Source organism: Limulus polyphemus, unplaced genomic scaffold (genome assembly GCF_000517525.1).
Source record: "Limulus polyphemus unplaced genomic scaffold, Limulus_polyphemus-2.1.2 Scaffold1096, whole genome shotgun sequence".
Classification (NCBI taxonomy): domain Eukaryota; kingdom Metazoa; phylum Arthropoda; class Merostomata; order Xiphosura; family Limulidae; genus Limulus; species Limulus polyphemus.
This window is the reverse complement of record NW_013666706.1, coordinates 72,397-92,434: the sequence shown is the minus strand read 5'-3', so window position 1 is coordinate 92,434 and position 20,038 is coordinate 72,397. Positions and strand designations below refer to the sequence as shown.

At 33.1% G+C, this 20,038-nt stretch overlaps 1 protein-coding gene across 3 annotated transcripts in view; it reads right to left on the bottom strand.

Annotated features, from left to right (window-relative positions):
- Window positions 1–20,038, bottom strand: part of LOC106462106 (transport and Golgi organization protein 6 homolog) — a 124,848-nt gene that overhangs the window by 47,572 nt on the left and 57,238 nt on the right. For all 3 annotated transcript variants that reach the window (XM_013921992.2, XM_022389245.1, XM_022389244.1), the window contains exons 4-6: window positions 18,316–18,476; window positions 13,250–13,385; window positions 405–538 (exon numbers count right to left, since the gene is read on the bottom strand). In XM_013921992.2, coding sequence (XP_013777446.1) covers window positions 405–538; window positions 13,250–13,385; window positions 18,316–18,476 — 431 coding nt within the window. The remainder of the gene's footprint in view (window positions 1–404; window positions 539–13,249; window positions 13,386–18,315; window positions 18,477–20,038) is intronic.

The following is a 20,038-nucleotide window of genomic DNA, read 5'->3' as shown; positions in this document are numbered from 1 at the left end:
AATAATGCATAATTTCATTTGATAAACACGTTTAGATTGAATGGTAATTTATAATCAGTCACAAGAACGTCGAATCTGAATCACTTGAAAAAAACACGGGGGTGCTTAACTTTTTTCCAGGTGTATATATATATAAATATTACAAGTTCAATCTAACATTAATTTTTATATTTTTATACCAAAAATAGTTATCTTTTACAATCATAAAGGAATACTACTAATTCAGTTTAATGACGGAGTTTCTACTACAAGTAAAAGACCCATTTTTAATCTAACCATTTTAAAATATTACTTGTCTAAAATAGGAATTTACTTCTTTAAGGCAATGAAATGAGTAGTAGTTATGGAACTTAATAAACTTTACTGGTCTCTTTCTAACCTAAGGATGAATTCCATTCTCTTACCTGGTGACCAATATTTTGGTAGTATTCTTCAACAGATGTAGCCTGGATAGGTGAATGAGCAACCAGATTGACAATTGCTTCACACATCATCCAATCATAGTTGTTTATATTTTCTGTTAAGATGAAGCCTGGATCTGTGCTAGTAAGAAAATGCTTATGTGTAGGTTTGAATTACATTGGTCTTACTTAAAGTTTTAGTGTGGCACTGGAATACTTGTAAAGGTAATATTTTCCAACACTGAAAATGCATTTTCAATAGCTACTCACCTCCTAATCTCCTGTTGGAAAATGTTAACTCCTGATATGATATGAAACCTTTTCCCATCTAGCTAGATTTCCATACTGAAGTGGTGGAGGGACCGATGCAAAAGTTTACTTAGATGAGCCCCCTTCGGGAAGTGCCTGAGAAAACCCATGGAGTGCAAAACCCTGTATCTTGGAATAGTATAGGGACACACTCATGGGAGACCACACCTCTTCTGTGCTAGAGTGCACTCTTTGCCCGGAAAGGATGTTTTACAAAGACAGGTGGAAAATACAAGCACAGTCCAAAACCTGCACCAGCCTTTCGAAAGTGCTATATGTATAGTATGGCTAGGGTGCATCAGATCGTACACAGTGGATCAACTCTTGTCCAAAATCAGGCAGCATTGGGAATTCCACTTCCTTCCAGGCCACAGTAAGAGAAGGATCCCTACCATTTTCATCTCAAGCCCAGTGAGGTAAAATGGGAAAGTAACATATGCCCAGCAACAATCCAACACCAGTCCACCTAGGAATCCAACTTCCAAGTAGCAGTAGGAGGGGAGCAAGCCAGCCAGAAGTGTGAACAGTACTACAAGGAGAGAAAACCACCACCCTAATCTCTACTGAGTGGAATTAGTCACACTCAGGAGGCATCCTCCATAGTCCATCGCTCCAGTGGCTAGGAACTGGTGAGTGGCAAAGATTTCTATGCTCCTCTAGAAGAAAAAATGGGGATGAAAGTGCAGCAGGCAGTCCAGAGGAGCACATCACTATAAGACAGTGCAAAAGGTGACCACAAACACCCTATCTTTAAAAACAAGCGAGCACTCGGTTTTAAACTAGTAATGGAGAATAGGAAGAAATCCTTTCACCTGCTTTACTTATGCTAGGCATGAGTGAGTACGATCTGGATCAGGCCTTTTTGTGGAAAAGGAACACCTTAAGCCCTACACTCTGTGGATTTTGGTTAAGTATATCCTGGTAGGTATTACTTGCCACTGGGCAGATCCTGTAAGGAACTAGAGGGCTCTGTAAAAAAAGAGAATAAGAAAAAAATAAACTTACCCAGCCAGAGATGTTATGATGTGTGAAGAATAGTGACAGAAGGCAGTCTACAGCCCAATGAGGAAAAAATACCTAGATGATGGAACAAAAGTGTGAGGGGGGTCATTCACATGCCAACTCCAAATAATCTTCTCCAAGAGATGATGGAAGTGTGCAGCGAATGAGTGAGGACACTTGGAAGTGCTAATGTGCTTCTCCATCAAACGAAGAATACACTAAACAGATAAGCTGTTGAATTCATCCAGTGAGAAGAACATGAGAAAGATCATGGGCGGATGAAGGATTCCACAGAAACAAGAGATGGAAGAAGGATCCTCTGGAGGAGGGAAAGGAATTGGAACAGGAGATACAAGGGAGGAAATAAAAAATGAGAGGTAAATCCAATGGATAGAATATGTAGCCCCCAATAGTTGGCCCCAAAAGGAATCCATACTTCAACAAATTGAATCAAATGGTCCCTTACTGTTTCTGAGTTCAGAAGATAGTTACCAATGGGCCTGTCGGAGCTGAAACCTACAGATAGTGGAAGAACAGGTGGGAGAAGAGCAATGGGATGGAAGATCAGGGAGCTGAAAGGAGTTAGAGGATAGGAGACAGCCTCTGGATGAGAAGGAGCTTGTGAAAAATTTCAGTGCTCACCTCACCAAAAACCCAATGATGGAGAAAATGAGCCAATTAAAGGTCCTTGAGATAAGATGGAGATAAACATACTTGGGCAAGAAGGATGTCCCTCTCCAACAAATCCCAGCAACAGAGTAACCGAGTGAGAAGGGACAAAGCTGAGGAAAAAATAACATGCCAAAAACTCCTCAGGAGAATGGTGGATTGCTTCCAAAAGGAGATGGATAGAGGACAGATAACATAAAAGGTTAGTAAGGGTAAGGCAAAGGTTTGAAAACTGAGCTTGAAAAAGAACATAGGACCATGGATCAGAACCACAAGTCTGAAGAAGAGATTTCAGAATTTGGGAGTCAAACAAAAAAGGACTTCAGCTCAATTGTAAGCCAAGGCATTTGTGCAACCAGTCAAGAAGGATAAGGTATACCAGCAGCAGAGTGAAGTTGAGAGAAAAAAAAGTTTTCAACATGGACTTAAATATCAGGAAAAGAGGAAAAATATAATATTCTGAAGAAGGGAAAGTAAAGAATAATAAGAAAAAGGAGAGTGAAAGAAGGTAACATAACTGAGAAAAGCCATGGAAGGATGCACTGGAAGAATTGTTTGCAAGTTTAGGAGGTTGGAAAAGACAGCCTAAAATCCATGCTAACACAAACGAGGATTATAGGAGGTGAAAAATCCAAAGAAAGGCCACATGCAAAACTATGCCACTCACTGTACAATAGCCATCACATCCCCTGACAGACAGTGAAATACCTGATACCATTGTGATAGTCTATCTAGAGTAAGCAAAGTCCAGCTGCTCAACACTAGACAGCATGGGAATGACCCTTTCTGTGTAATTCATGCTGTGGAAAATAAGACCCACAAAATCTACAGAGGCAGAATTGGTTGAATATAAAAACAGAAAGTATTTCCACATGAGTTGGTTTTGTAGATACTTCAACTAAATGTTGATGTTGAGAAATCTCACACAAGCAAAAAAAAAGGACATGCCTTAACATACGAGTGTCAAATCAAGAAGTAATGATGAAACAATCAGTAATAGAGGGAGCCAGCTGTGCTAGGAGGCAGTGACTCACTTCTAATGGTGAAGAATTGTAGCATGCTTATTTGCATGCAACAATATCACTTGGAAACATGTGAGATTAGTTGGAAGCCTCAAGGCTAATGGTGAATGAAAAAGTTTGCAAATAGAAGGCAGCACTGAATCAGGGATACTAGATGTGAGTAGAAGTTACGTATCATAACAGAAATTCTGATTTTACAATATCTAGTTTGTCTCAAAATAAATCTATACAGCTATAGCATTTACAAGATATTTTTCTCTTGAGTTTGGTTTGTTTCAGAAATTTGCACAAATCTACACAAAGTCTACGTACACAACTTGTCCCTAACATTGAACTAAAAGACTAGAATGAAGGCAGCTAGTCAACAGCACATACCACCAATTGTTAGCCTATTCTATTCAAATAATGTGATTTAATTGTCACTCATATAACGCCTCTACAACCCCAAAATGCAGAGTCCACTATTTTTTTCTTTTTTTTGCAGCAGGGGGACACAATCAATGGACACTTGAACCCACAATCTGGCATGCTAACCACTAGGTCACAACAAGCCCTTACCATTGAGCTACCTATTTATTCTGTAAACCAAATTCTTCAATTAACATAACCTTAAAGCTTTCTACTTAAACTGTAACATGTGTTAACAACATATGTTAGCAAAACAGTGTTATGCAGAAATTAGAACTAGCTCAGAATCTGATGAGATGTTGATTTTTTATGTAATGTTTTGGAAATAACATGTTTATTTGAGTAAAAATCCACAGTAAACTTTGATGCTGCAAAACTAATTTTACATCTTACACAGTAATACAGGACAAAGTTTGGGAATGGCTTGAAATTATAATAAAGAAAACATTATTAAAAGTTTACCCATTCAAGCCATCTTTAAACTTTATTGTTCGAAAATCAGTTCCTTGTCATTAAAAGAGTAATACATGGCTTTCACAATGCTCAACTTTGGTATATGTGTGTATCCTGAGGAAAGCCATAGAATAAATAGATCACACAGCATAAGGGGTCTTAAATTAATCAAATAAACTTTTAGAAGCTATGAAAAATACAATACATCACCTTCCACATTCCCTTGTGAATCTGGTGTACTAAGGATAGGGTTATGGAACAAATAGCAAAGAAAATCAAGTTTACACACTTAAGAATATTGAAAATAATATATTTTAGCTCTGTACAAAAGCTGATAAAAGATTTATTGGAACATGAAGCAATAAACATATCAGAGCTTGTGAATATGGCTATTAAAAATATCACTAAGAATGCTTCATTGTTTGTAAAATCCTTAAAATTCTTAATTGAATCAGGTACAAATTATTGTTATCACACATAACCCTCTTTATCAGTTACTATAAAATTTTTAACCTTCTGATATTTCATGTCTAGTAATGGTGTTAGCCTTTTAAGTAGTTCCACAGTTATGCTGACAAGATGCATTAGATCAATTAGTATATACACGTATAATAAATAACTTCAATAGTATTAAGTACAATAACCATTAATAGACAATTAAAATCAACATTATAAAACAATAATGAACTTAAAAAAAAATTAAAAAGATTTTGATAGTTTCCATTGTCAGTTCTAGTTGTCACCTTAAAAAGGTATTTTCCCTTCTTTTATTACAAATAGTCAGCTTTGCTTTGCCTTCCACAAAATTAATGTCCTAGACTAAATATATAGTTAGCATGAACATCATAACTATTTCTTTTTTCTGTTACAAGTTCTTTCAGATATATTAAGTTTGTGTAAAATTCAAGTTATTTATGGAGATTAAATCATCTATGTAACGAAAAGTATAAGTGTATACATTAGGATTTAAAATCTGTTTCAGAAATGAGTTTTCTTAAAAAAACAAATACAAGTTGACCATATTTTTGAAGAGAAATTTGCTCCCACTGGACTACCCGCTGTTTGTTTATATACTTGTTTGTTGAAAGTAATATAACTATTATAAACACAGAAATGGAGTATATTTTTCAATAAATTTTATTAAATCTAAATTTTGGAATGCTTATTTCAAAATTATCTGAAATGTAGTTTGTGTTCTATTTAAGATCATTTAGTTTTATTTTCTTTTATTTCTATTATAAGGGTGGAGGTTGGGAGTTTCATATAGTTTAAATTTTAGGGTGGTTTCTTTTCTACTTCAGGAACTATAAGAAGGTTTACGGGTAACTGCCTTCCTACAACTGACTGTAGACAGTGAAGGGCACGAGGAGATGAGAAGTTGTGGGTGTAGACACCCCATTCCATACCCTTAATCGATTTTCTATGTTTTCTGGCTAGTCTAACATCAGCATTTGGATTTTGTCTGATAGATGGGATATCCCGAACACATTAGGGAGCTATTACCAGAGGTATTGTGCGCTATGACTTTAAAGTAACAACTAGAAAACACAATGGAAGCTCTATCAAAATATTTTTAATGCTTATTATAAATAAATAAATATATATATATATATAGTGATCCAAAAGTGATTATATAGTTGTTTCTTTTAAAACATTGTTTAAGTTCTAGCAATTACTCTTCAACAAACATTAATTAAATTTCTTTCAACTGTTATCATACTTTCTTTAGTAACAACAATAAAGTATCAGCTGTAACTTTTGTCAGCTTGTATATATATCAACCTTGTGATTTTCTAAACCCCCTACAAAACAGAAAAACATTTAAATTTTTAGGTTTAGAATGAATTTCAAACAGGTGCTTGTGCTTACTCCAAAATACAAAAAACCTTTCCTTGTTGAATTGATCTCAAACTGTCAGAGGCATTGCTAGGTGCCTAAAAAGATTCAGGGCTCAGGCCAATAGGCACAGGAACTTTCAGCATTTCAGTATAATATCAATCATGGTTTTCTATTCTGATATTTCAAGACACCAACTGGAGATTTGGGGCACTGTCAAGTACAATCAGGGCACAGACCCCATGTGCCAGTGCCTAGAGGCACCTCTGCATGCTGTCAACAAATGTGACTGAAGTTCTCAATGTTCCTGACAAAGTACAGATCAAGCATCAACTTACCCATAGTTCTCGGTTATCCCACCTTCCACATGACTTATTGTGCTTGCATGAGGTTGTATATAAACTCTGTTTCTCCACAGTAATCCAGATTTCAATATTCTAGTCATGATGGAAACCCCATATCTCCCAGTTGTGGGGAGATGGGTGTGAATGTATTTCAAAGTACCTGTTTGAAATTCAGTTTAATCTTAAAAATGTAAAATTCAAAACAGGCAGATTTACCAATGAAATAAGAGAAACCAGAATACCCACACTGATATGTGGGAGGGAATCAGAGAATCACAAAGACTATTGGGTCATCAAAACGAGTTCTTAGGCAGAAAGGGAACAACCTACACCATAACAACAGAAAACATAAACACACAGAATTTTAAGACGTCCATAACCAGAGTAAATTCAATAAAGTGGTTTTATGGGAAAACAAAAGAAGCAGACCATGCAAAGGATACAGTGGCTAATAATGACTTCCAGGAAGTTAGAAACAGTAATAATAGGACTAGTAGTAATGGATTTAATCATAATGAGCAGTTTTTATTAAGTAACAGATTTCAGCCTTTAGCTTGTGTATATGGAGAATTAGGGAAAGGAAGGATAACAAAAGGGACAGATAGGAATGAGAATGAAAAATGAAAGGAGGTTACTATTATAGGTGATTAATTAGTACAGCATGTGGACAAGTAGCCTGTGGGATAAATAGAGAAAAAAGAACTAGATTATGCCATCCAGTGGCAGGAGTGAAGGATATAACCAACAGGGCAAGAGATGTAGTAAAGGGTACTAGTAGCGATGCAGTCTCTGTAATACACGTTAGATGTATCTAACACAACTGTTCATTTTAAGTTTAATATGAGAGTATTGTTTATTTCATATTGTGTGAGCTTTAATGTAAGTTATTTTTAGAAGCAATGGTCATGGAAAGTTTGCTTAAATAACTGTTTACGAGTCATTTTTTGTAAATTGACATCATGCTATTCAAACCACCTGAATTTTTCTTGTTGCTTTAAGTGAGTAATGCTACATCTTAACGTCTCATAGTTTGTGGAAAGTTCTAGGCCTCAGTCAGGCAATATATAGGTGTCCAAGTAAGTTAGTGAAAGTAAAATTCAAACAGATCTAGACTGTATCAATAAATTTAGCCATAAAGAGTGTATAGTGGGGACTTTTAAATGATTGCAGATTGTTTTGTTATAACAGAGTAAAGAAGAATAATTCATCTTGTCCAATGGGTTCTAAAGTAACTGAACCAGCCTGTGTGAGCTTTTGGCATAAAAGAGAATTATTTAAAGCTCTGGATACAATTGTGGTAACCCATGAGATAATGTAAATGAATTTATCACAGGTTGTATTGTGATAACAGAGTAGAGAAGAATAATTTGTCTTGTCAATTGGGTTCTAAAGTAACTGAACCAGCCTGTGTGGAGTCTTGATGAAAAGAGACGATTATTTAAAGCTCTGGATGCAACTGTGGTGATTAACTGTATAACAAACATTTGTATATACGTTTGACTTGTTTTGAATATATTATTTTAAAACAAGTGGATTGTGTGTTGTCCATGAATAATGAAGAAAAAATAAGATGTAGAGAAAATTATAGTTTAGGAACAAAGTATAAATACAGTTTAATGATACATAAACTGTTATTATTATAAAGCTACAAGAAATAAAATGGATAACTTTAGAGTGGATTTCTCAACCTTTTTGATACCAGAGATCAGACCAATACTACCCTAAACTGTTATGGTCCACTAAAATACAAGTACAATGAAAACCATTACAACTTATATATATGAATATTCTGTAAGTTTTTGCTTGTCTGCATAAAATCCAAAAAGCCAGCAAAATGGCTTTAATGGACCAATACTGGTGTTCAAGGAACACAGCTTTAGAGCACTGGTTGAAAAAAAGTGAGTTCTGATGTAAATGGAATAACTAAACATGGTTAAATATAGGCAATTTTAATGGCAGAAATTCCTTTGAAATACAGTATAGGTTGATTAATAGGAATAGAGTACTAAAAAAAGAGGGAGAAAAGTTTCTTTTTGTAATGAAATGTGAGGTTACATCCTGTTCAAATTGAGGATATCATAGCTAACAGCAATGAGGTTGAATCTGTTTGCACTTATATTAGTGGTTGTAAGAGGAAAAGGCTTCTAGTTGGAATTTGTTAGAGACCACCAGATGAATTAGATTTGTTATTAACTTCTAATACAGAAATGGTTGACAAGGTGTAGATGGGAGCATTTGGGTGCAAGTGATCATTTTTTGAATTAGGTTTGATGTTTTGGAGTTTATGGAGAAAAGAAATAATGAAATTTTGTTTCCAAGCTTCAAAAAGCAAATTTTGAAAATATAAGACAATATATCTGCTATGAATTGGGTAACAGCTAATCAAATGTGGAAAAATGTTTAAAGTAAATTCTTAAACATTCAAGATACACATTCCTGAACGATGTTTAGCAAAGTCATTTAATAAAGTTTAAAATTATATTAGTTAGTCAGCATGGTTTCACTGGAGAAAAATCTTGCGTTACTAACTTTTTGATATTCTTTAAAGAGATTACTGCATATATAGAGTTGGGTACAGATGTGGATTTGGTATATCTGGATATTCAGAAAGCATTTGGTAAGATGCCACATAGAAGGCTTGTTAAAAAAGTAGTCTCTGTAGGTATGGGGAATAGGTTGACTCATTGGATAGAAAACTAGTTTGATGGAAGAAAGCAGAGAATTGTTATAAATGCAGTTCAGTCAAACTGGATTAATATCAATAGTGGGGGTGCCACAAGACTCGGTGTTAGAACCTTCACTCTTTTTGATTTACATTGATGATATACATGAAGGAATGGTCAATAAATTATTTAAGTTTGATAATGATATTAAAATTTTGGGTGTTGCTGGTTGTAAAATGATTTGGATTATGTGGAGAGTTTGGTGAATAAACGGCAGATGGGTTTTCATTAAAATAAATGCAAGGTAATTCATGTGAGATATCACAATTTAGGTCATAAGTAAATTTTGATGGGAATAACCTTAACCATATTATGGAGGAAAAATATCTTGGTGTTCTGGTTGATTGGTTTCTTAAGCCACACAAATAATGTACTTTGCAGTGCAAGTAAGATTTTAGGTTGTATCTACAGAAATTTTGAATACAAGTCTAATGAGGTTATAATGCTATTGCAAAGGTTGTTGGTTATGCTGCATTTGGAGTACTGTATTCAGTTTTGGACTCCTTACTTTAGAAAGGGCAGTGAATTATTGGAAAGGGTTCATAGGAGGGCTACTAGGATGACACCTGGATTGGAAAGGTTGTCATATGAGAATAGGTTAAGATCTCTGAACTGTTTTCTCTTGAAAAGTAAATAAATTTAGAGGGGATCTGATTGAGGTATTTAAGATTGTTAAGTGAACTGATAGTATTAATGCATCATCTTTCTTTGCACTTAATGGTGAGAATGGTAAGGCTAGGGGAAACAAATATAAATTTTGGTAGGGTAGGAATCATCTCCAGCTAAGACAGCTTTATTTTCCTAACAGGTTAGTTGGCCTTTGGAAAGGGTTCCCTTCAGATGTGGTAGATACAGTTAATTTAAGGGAGTTTAAGGAAAGGCTTGAAAAATATTCAAATGATAAGGGCTTTGAGTGTTTTATTTTAGAGTTTAGTATAATGGATGGAATAGCCTAGAGACCAATAGGAATCTTTTTGTCCTTAAATTAGAAGTATGTAGAAATTGTATCAAATGAAGTCATTTACTAAATATTACAAGTCTTTTGTACACAAAAAAGCAGTTTTTTTTTTACTGATAGTGCTAATACATTAAACAATATTTATTTATTTCAAAAATGCACTTAAGAACACAAAATAATAATGCACACAGAGCAAACATTGTCCTGTAACCATTATAATTTAATCAGCTTTCTAAGGCATATGTATTTTAAAATAATTCCCTTAACAACTCGATCTGAACTTGGCAATAACATTTGTCAAATTAAAACTTTGTATTTCTATTTATTTTAAAAGATGTATTAGCAAATTTCAAAGAGAATTATTGGCACTTTGTGATAAAGAAGGCTTATGATAGGTGGGTATGGCAAATGGGTCTGTGTGTGTCACTGAGTGTCACATAACTCCTCCTAAACTGTTGGATGCACCAACTTCTAAATGGTAACAAATGAATCATCTTGGTCCCAAGGTTTGTACAACTGTAAAATATTTCACCCCACCCCTTGGGGAACCCAGTGATTCCCTGAAAACCCATTCTCCTAAACTTCCGGACTCGCCAACTTCTAAGTTGTGACAAACAAATCCTCTCAACCTCAAGGTTCGCATAAAGGTGAAACTTTTCATCCAACCCCTTTGGGAATCTAGGTATTTTGCAAAAATACTTTTACAAGAATTACCCAAAAGTAGACCCCAAATATGGCATTGATTTACATTAGAGCACATAAACAAGTAGGCCTTGTTCATAACTTGGTTAAAGATATTAATTTTGCATTGTAGTAGCAATGACCATAAAACTGAAAAAGTGTTGTCTGTGTATTTGTGTCACATAACTCCTCTTAAATCATTGGTTGCAAATCATTCATTTAGGAGGTTCTAGAGGTTATGCAAATTAAAACAGAAAAGTATAAGATGAAAACAAGTATTTTTAATCTTAACATGAAAACCACAATATAATAAGACTAGTCAGAATCTGACCACACACATTTACAGATAAATTCTAAGTAAAAACACTGAAAAAAATCCGTTTTTATTGTGTATGAAATACTTCAAATATTTACTAAAGTCTTGCCAAATTAAAAGTTCTTGTATGTATACTTCCGTGGTTACTTGTTGGTAACAAGGTCAGTCATTTTGACCGAACCTGTATCAATAGTTAATGATCATTCAACTTTAGCTTTATATCATTGAAGTAACAAAGATCTCCAATAAATCTAGTTACTGATCCTAGCTATAATGATCATTCAATTTTAGCCCTACACCTTTTCAAAAAATCAGGCTTCTATTAAAATTGACTTGCTCCTAATATTAATGATCACTGAATCTTACCTCTATATTTTTTCAGAAAAGGAGGTTTCATTAATTATATTCTTCATTTTAGTACCAGTGATCATTTTATCTGAACTTTACATCTTTTCAGCAAAGGAAACCTTTACTAAACATAATTCTTGATCCCAATATACACAATCATCATGGCTCAACCCCAAATCTTTGTAGCTTTGAAAAGGAGATCTCCATTAAACATATCCCTTGATCCTAGTATCAATGATCACTCCCACCCAACTGTATTTCAAGAGATATTGACATCTGTTTGTTGGATGAAGTTTTCACTTTTTTGTCCCATCTCAGGCATGATGAGTTGATCATAGTTTGAGATGCAGTGACATGGCTAGTTGTTCAGCTTAGGTTGTAGGTTATGAATTAGGAGTGCATCTTTTTTTTTTTAGTGTCCATTCATCTTTTGCTGAGTCTATTATTCTGAAGTGTTCACTGTTTGGTTCTTCATTAGAGTCTTTGCTTAAGTGGTTGTAAATTCCAGAGTTATTGAAAGGGCTGTTATGTGCATGCTCCTTGATTCTGGCACTACCAGCGATTTTTTCAAACCGAACAAACAGATATGCTGTATTTTCTTGTTTAAAGACAAAATATCAACTTAAAAAAATCACTGGTAGTATACAAATATTTGTGTCCTTGCTGCAGGCAAGTCTATGTTGGATCAACAACTTGAACCTTAGCTGCCAGAATCAAGGAGCATGCACATAACAGCCCTTTCAATAACTCTGGAATTTACAACCACCTAAGCAAAGACTAACAAAAATGAACACTTCAGAATAATAGACTCAGTGAAAGATGAATGGACACTAAGAAAAAAAGGAAGCACTCTTGATTCGTAACCTACAACCTAAGCTGAACAATCAACTAGCTACATCGCTGCATCTCAAACTATGATCAACTCATAATGCATGAGATCAGCAAAAAGTTAAAACTTCATCCAACAAACAAATGTCAATATCTTCTGAAATGAAAAAAAAACTTATGTGATTCATGTATTTCAAGAATAGCACCTTTATGAAATATATTCCTTGATCATTCCAGTTTTACTCTCTTATGTATCTGTCAGGAATAGAGCCTCTAATATTCATTGTACCTAGTATTAAAAGTCAGCTCAACCCTACCCTATTCCAAAAATGGGCTAAACTGAAACAATAAAGTGACTTCACTTCATGGTTTTAATATTACATTTGAGAACACTAGGCTAAATAGCATTTTTTGGTACATTTCTTTTTTAATGAAACTAAACGTAAAAGTTCTCATGCTTACATGTTCAAATCATGAAAAAAATTTTGCTACTTGATAATAATTTTGAACACTAGTTGGCTTATGGTTTCTAAAACAGAAAACTCACCTAAACCTGGATAATGGCCTAAATATAAATAATGAACCAAATATTAGTTTTGCCAGCTGTTGTGAAATATTACACATATGAAAATTAAATAAAGTGACAAAAATATAGCAATTTGTTTTTTTCACCATTCTGTGGTGCTTGTACAAATGATCATCTGTGAACCTTTCTTTTCTTTCGAAATAACCAAACCACTTCCAGTTTATTATGAAATATGTACACTCAACCTGGCAATCACAGATCACTCAATATACCATATATTTATATGAATGGTGTTATGATGTAGCAGTATATCTACTTAGATCTGACTGCACTACTATTACTACTTAGACCTATGTACAATATATTTAATCTGAGTAAGATTACACAATATTTTACATATTTAGAATGTGTTTAAAAATACTTGCCTGAACATGACTCCAATACTCCAGTAATTACAGTGAGAAGTCCTTGTGACTTCATTAAAAGATTAGTAAGAATCAACCCACATGTTGATTGCAGCCACTTAGGAGCTTTATGTAAGGGTCTTCTCATTGATTTTTTCTGGAATACAATTATTTATAAAATGGCTACTTAGTAATAAAAAAATATCTAAGTAATTTTTACAAGTTTTAAAAATGGAAATTATATAATTAAAATACAACTTTTTAATATTATATGTTTACTGTTTTTCAATAAAAACAGTTTGTTTCAAATAAATATTTCTAAATTTCAGCTGACTTTTTAAATTTTCCACAATGATTAGCATTACAAACACCAGTAAAACTTTTTTGTAAAATCATCATGTTCAACTTCTTTAAAATGACAGAAACATTAAATAAGTTCAGCATGATAACTTTTATCTTAAATCATTTAAGTATTAAAGAACTGATGAATAGTAAATAATTATAAACCTGTTTATTTACTTTCCTTTTATTATTTTATAAAATTAGGAAAATAAAAATAGCTTGCCTTCATTCACTACAGTTGTACGAAAATGAATTTCTGTTAACACCCATTACACAAGCAATGACATAGCATCTTCAACAGCAGCAAATGTACAGCTGAAATTTTTACCACGGCATTGTCTTTTCACAAGACTAAATTTCCACCTCATGGGATTTAAATGTCATATAAAAGTTTATTTCAATAAATTAATTAGAAAAGTTTTAACAGAAATTATTTTATCTTCAAAATAACATTAACAATATATTATTACTTAAAATTATTTTCATTTAGCTTGAGATAAAATAAAAGATATTCATGAGTGATAAATTCCCACAATAACTGTGAAATTTGACCATACTGAAGATGACAACAGAACTTTACAAAGGATTTTCTACACATTGCATTTCCAGTAAGCCAGTAAAGTTGTAGAATTATTTTTTGGTAAAATTCACCATAAAGAAAATGACAACACAGCTTTACAAAGCATGTTATACAAGTTGCAGTTCTAGTTAGCCAGTGAAGTTGTGAACTCATCTATACTTATAAAATAAAAAATTTGTTTTTGTTTCTCTGTGTTCTTTGGATCAAACTCAATCAAACTTGGTAGGATGATACATTGCACCAAGGGTCATGTCATTAGGCAGCTATTACCCAGCCATATCTATCCTAGGTCATGTCCACATCAAAAATAGGTTTGTTTAGCTTATGACTCCAGAGTCTTAGACCTTAATAAATTGAAAGGTAACTGCCTTCCCACAACTGGCTAAAGAGAGTGAAAGGCAGTATAAGCTGAGATGTTGTGGGTGTAAGCACTCAGCTTTGTACCCTTATTTGATTGATGAATTTTATTTTATTTTTCCATGATGGTTAATTAGATTGACATCGGCGTTTGGATATTGTCTGATAGATGGGAAATCCACAACACATTTGGGTGTTAATACCACAGACATTATATGTTATGATGACAAGTTCACAACCAGGACCAATGATGGTATTTCGATATATAATTCATTATTCTTTTATAGTGCTGATTTAATCGCATTTTACAATTAATGTAATCAATAGTTTGTGAGCTATCTATCTATCTATATACACAAAAACAAGCTATATGTAACTCCACATAGTTAGCATAGTGAAATATTATACCAGTTTCCTGAAAATAACACCTAGAACTTGCAATACTTTTGATTTTACTGAACCCTTTTTATTTTGTTTTATCTTTTTATCATCTTTATTTGTGCACACCCATAACTAGGCATAGTATGTTTTCACAACATTTAAAACTATTTCACCAAAAATCAGTTAAATCCACAAATTCACCTGTTAAGTTTTAAAATCTATTTACATATGCAGTTTGCCAGGAAATATTTCATAGTCTGTGGCCATGGAAAAAGATGCTCAGTGCATGAAAAGATAAACGTGCCATAGTTCATATTAATCACTGTTGTACAGAACACCTCCTTATAATTGTGTTCCTATTCCATTAAAATATTGTTTTACTTTTTGAAATTAGAAGATGCAACTAAATATAAATATGTTGTAAACAATTGTTGTGATTTTTTTTATTATCCCTGCTTTTTGGTATTTTTACTTCTGAGGTTAGCCTGTATTAGCTAACAAAAGAAAGGAAAAAGTACAAAAAATGGCCTTCAAAAATTGAATTTTTACTGTTATGTATATTTATTATGGTTTCCGTAGTCTGTAATATATCCAGTTAAAAAAAAAGTAAAGCTCCCCCCCTCCCCCAAGTTGTTTAACAGTGAGTCTGGGGCTTAACATCCTAAAAATGGGGTTTCAATACTTGCAGGTGGTACAGCACAGGGAAGTCCATTGTGTGGGTTTGTGCAAAAAAAAAAAGTTGAACTAATAACATTTCTATATTTAGTAGCCCTGTAATTTAGCTAGTGTTTAAGAATAGCAGTACCAAGCACCAGACAGAAACCAATCTTGTTTCTGTAGTTTTCTGTCAGCTTAAACCTGTGGCACCCAGTGAGATGCACCCATTGCCCAAAGGCACAATGGTATCATTGAATTACTAGATATGTAATAAAATATAAACTTGCACTCATTTTTATACATATTTATTTTATACTTCAGAGTTTAAATTTATATGATATAACAGTTCTGTTTATTTAATTTTACACCTAAAAGTTTTTTAAATGGGAAATTTAGATTGAGTTAACAATGCTCTCCACAAAAACAAGAGCAGATTAAAAATTGTTAGGTTTAGTTATATCATTTTGTACTTGACTGAGCCTGCATTAGGCTTTATCAGGCTAAGAAACTGGTTGAATGAGTATAGAAAATCACCAAAATGAATATAAAACAAGTTTAAGGTATATTAAATGAAACCTTCTGATTAATAATTAAAAAAGTCAGCTTGCTTATAATTTGGTATGGTAAAAAAAAGTTATTTTTATTGTACATCAGTTATAATAAATACATAGAAACTATGTGCAGTATTTTTTGAATCAAAACAAAGACAAAATTACAGTTTTATAAAAAAAAACTTTATAGGAAAGTTTTACAAAATGTAGGAAGGCAAAATTTGGTAATTGAGGTCTACAACAAAGGTGAGCATGTTTAATTGCTTCTTTAAAAACATTTCACAAAGAATTATTTTTAAATTTCCAAAAATCGGAATTCATATGTATATCATGTACAAGAATAATATATTTTGCTTTCAGAAGCTACATAATCTGTAGAAAGTCCATCTCATGTTTCATACAATTTCATCTGCTTTTTTGTCTTTTTACAACACATTAAAACAAACTGTAAGACAGGTGCATTAAACCAACACACCTAGACATTTAAGGATTATTTGTTATTTATATGATAGCAACTAAGTGATATAGTGACTCAGTTAAGACTATTATGGTGAAAACCTTACATTGCATATACTTATGTGATTTAAGATATTGTAATAACTTTAATACATGTTTACTGCTGAGAAAAGACTTGATTTAATGGATGCTTTTACATTCGTCAGCACATTAACTCAGTCAATATTTTATATGTGGTCACTTTGTCTGTGTTTTATAAAGATAGATCAAACTACAGAATTAAAAATAACTTTGTGGTTTTCAGAGTATAATATTTCATCACAGTTTAACATATTGTATAAATGGTTTAAATTTTAAAACTTAGAAATGGAACTGAAAAATGTTTCAAAGTAAACTTCAGTTGGTCTCACCATTATACAGAGTTGCTGCCCTCAAATTTCTTGTAAGCAGGTTTGGCTATATTTCTTTTTCATCATAATTTTTTTTATGATTAAATAAATTATCCAGTGTAACTGGTAATTTATTTAACTATACCAAAATCATGTAAAATGAAAGATTAAAATGATTGATTTAAGTTTGTATGTGTATACAATGCAGTTCTAATTTTAAATGTTGCAATGGGGAAATAAACCTTCTTTTGCCACACTAAAGTGTAAAGATAATACTGTAATATTCTCTTTTGTACTGCCAGCCTTTTACCTAGGAATGAGTCCACCGCTTCATTGGCTAACTAGAAATGCAGTTTGTAGAACACTGTTTGTAAAGTTATATTGTCATTTTCCTTATGGTAAATTTTATTTAAAAATTAATCTATAACTTCACTTGCTTACTAGTAGTGCAATTTGTAGAACATCATTTGTAAAGTCATGTTGTCATTTTTTTATTATGAATTTTATCTAACAGTGAGTCAAGTACTTCATCAGCTTCCTGGCTGTTTAAGTTTGTAGAAAGTTCTTTGTAAAGTTGTGTTGCCATCTTTTTTATGTTGAATTTTATCTAAGAATGAATTCATGAATTCACAACTTTACTGGCTTTTAAATAAGTGCAATTTGTAGAACATCCTTTGTAAAGCTGTGTTGTCATCCTCTCTATGGTTAAATTTATCTAAGAACAAGCCAAGGACCCATTCTATGTCTGGGGGCATAAGTATTGAACATAGGGCTTGTACTAATAGATAAAATCAAGAACGTGTATTTATATGCATAATTTATTTCATGCATTATTTACTTTACAACTACTTTATTTCACACCTACTTGATTCCATATTACAGAAATGGTATCACAATTACTGTGCTTTATGTATTTGGGTGCTATTACCAGAGACATTATCCATTATGACAATAAGTTGACAACCAGGACAGATAACGGTACTGCGATATATATATATAAAATTGCAAAATTTATCTTCTTTGACTTGTTTGATACACTGTTTAGTTGGTAAAAAATAAAACAATAAAATTAGACAGAAGTATTTTATAATTTTATAAAATGGTTAAATTTAAATGATAAAAACAGAACATCCATTTCTTGAATCACCACATACAAAAACATGTACACAGGGGTATAAAGATTTCATAATACACAAGAGTAAGTGGTAGAAACTAAAAATCTCAGATTCATAATTTCTTATTCCATAGCCATCTACTATTTATTATAATTTCATTCAAACATACTTTCTCTCTCTCTTTCTCACTATATGTAGATATGTTTGTGATTTTGATTTTAGTTTTAACTATAGCCTTTTTGTTGTTTATAAAACTTACTTCTAGTGATGACCGTGAAGGGGCTCCCTGAAGGAGAATCAGTTCTCGAACTAACAGTGGTTGGTACATCCTGTTCATTACTATATAAAGCTTGGGCTTTAACAAATGCCGATCTTCCCACATCTCAAGAATAAGGTGTTCATCTGACTGAGGAGCAGGACCTAAAATAAACATCACTGAACTTTGTAATAAAACACATGCATGATAAATCATGTTTTTTTTTTTATAAGTTACCATGAAATTATTATAAACTTAAACAAAATATGCTAGTTAAAGAAAATACAGAAACTAGATCTAGACAATTATTTACATTAAACTTGCAGGAATTAACTACTAAAATAAGACAAACCCATTACAGTTGACAATAAATAAAATATATTCTCAAAAACTTTCCTTGACTGAGTTGAATTTAAAGAAATACTGCAAAGAACCAAGTCAGAATGGAAAGTAGCCTAGATTTTACATTTCTAGAATTAAAATGATTTTCAAATGGGTACTTATCTCTGAAATATAAAAAGACTTTGCTTTTTGAGTTACTCTCATGCTGTCAACAAACATGTGGCTAAAGTTCTGAATGTCCTTGACTCAATGCATAGCATGTGTTAACTTACCCAGAGTTCTCCATTCTGGAACCTTACGTGCGACTTCATCTGCTACATCAGGATGACACATATAGGCTCTACTTTCCTGCCATAATCCAGATTTCGCAATTGCAGTCACGATGGAAAAAATAATTTCTCCCAATTGTGGAGAGGCAAATGAGAGTTAATTACCTATTTGAAATTGATTTTACTTCTAAAAATATAAAATTCAAGACAGTTTTACTGCTGAAATATGAAAATCCAGAACACTCACACTGAGATAGAGTAGATAACCAAAGAGAGTCACAGGGATCACTAGTTCACCAACTTTCAGCTCTTAGGCAAAAAGGTACCAAACTTGATCACAATGCCTGATAGATGCAATCAAGCGGAGTTTGAGTAGAATCCAGAACAAGAGTACAACTCAATGGATTAGATTAATGGGAGGATAGAATAGAAAGGACTATACTCAGACTAGATCAAATGAGAAAAGACAAAAAAAAATCTTCCAAGCAGGATACCGCACAGCCTTAGGCACTCTTTAAATAATATATCAAAGGGCAATTGGCAGCATTTGGAGCCATGTAAACTCTCAGGTGTGGTGACAGGTTGTGATGTTACAGGTAGTCAAGGTCATAGGAAAGGATCAGAAGAGGAAACCAGTAATAGCTAATAACTGGACATACTCCTGTAACTAAAACACTCCACACATCCAGGTTTGAAAAATTTAGCAACTCACAATACCATTTAGTCAGCAGGCACCCATGAAGAATCAAGAAGATACAGACAGTGTTTCTCAAAGCCGGTCCCCGGAGTACAAATTGCCGGTCCGCAACGTTTCTAGGTTTACCTGAATCTAGTCAGCCCCCGACAAAAAATTTGACTGAACTTAGACTATAGCGCTTAGTCATTGGTCACTGAAAAGTGTAAAGGCCTCGAATTTGTCGAATTTCATTGTATCATCTCATTGCATTATCTCATTCCAAATGATGTACTCACAATAAATTTTTCTTTGTAATTCTAAGTTTGATGCTTCTCTGAGTTTTAAGTTAATTATTGTCTTCTTATTCAATTCTTAGCACTCCTTACTTCTTTGTTTCAGATGGAAAAACGGGGTCCTTTGGATAAGTTCATAAAGAGAA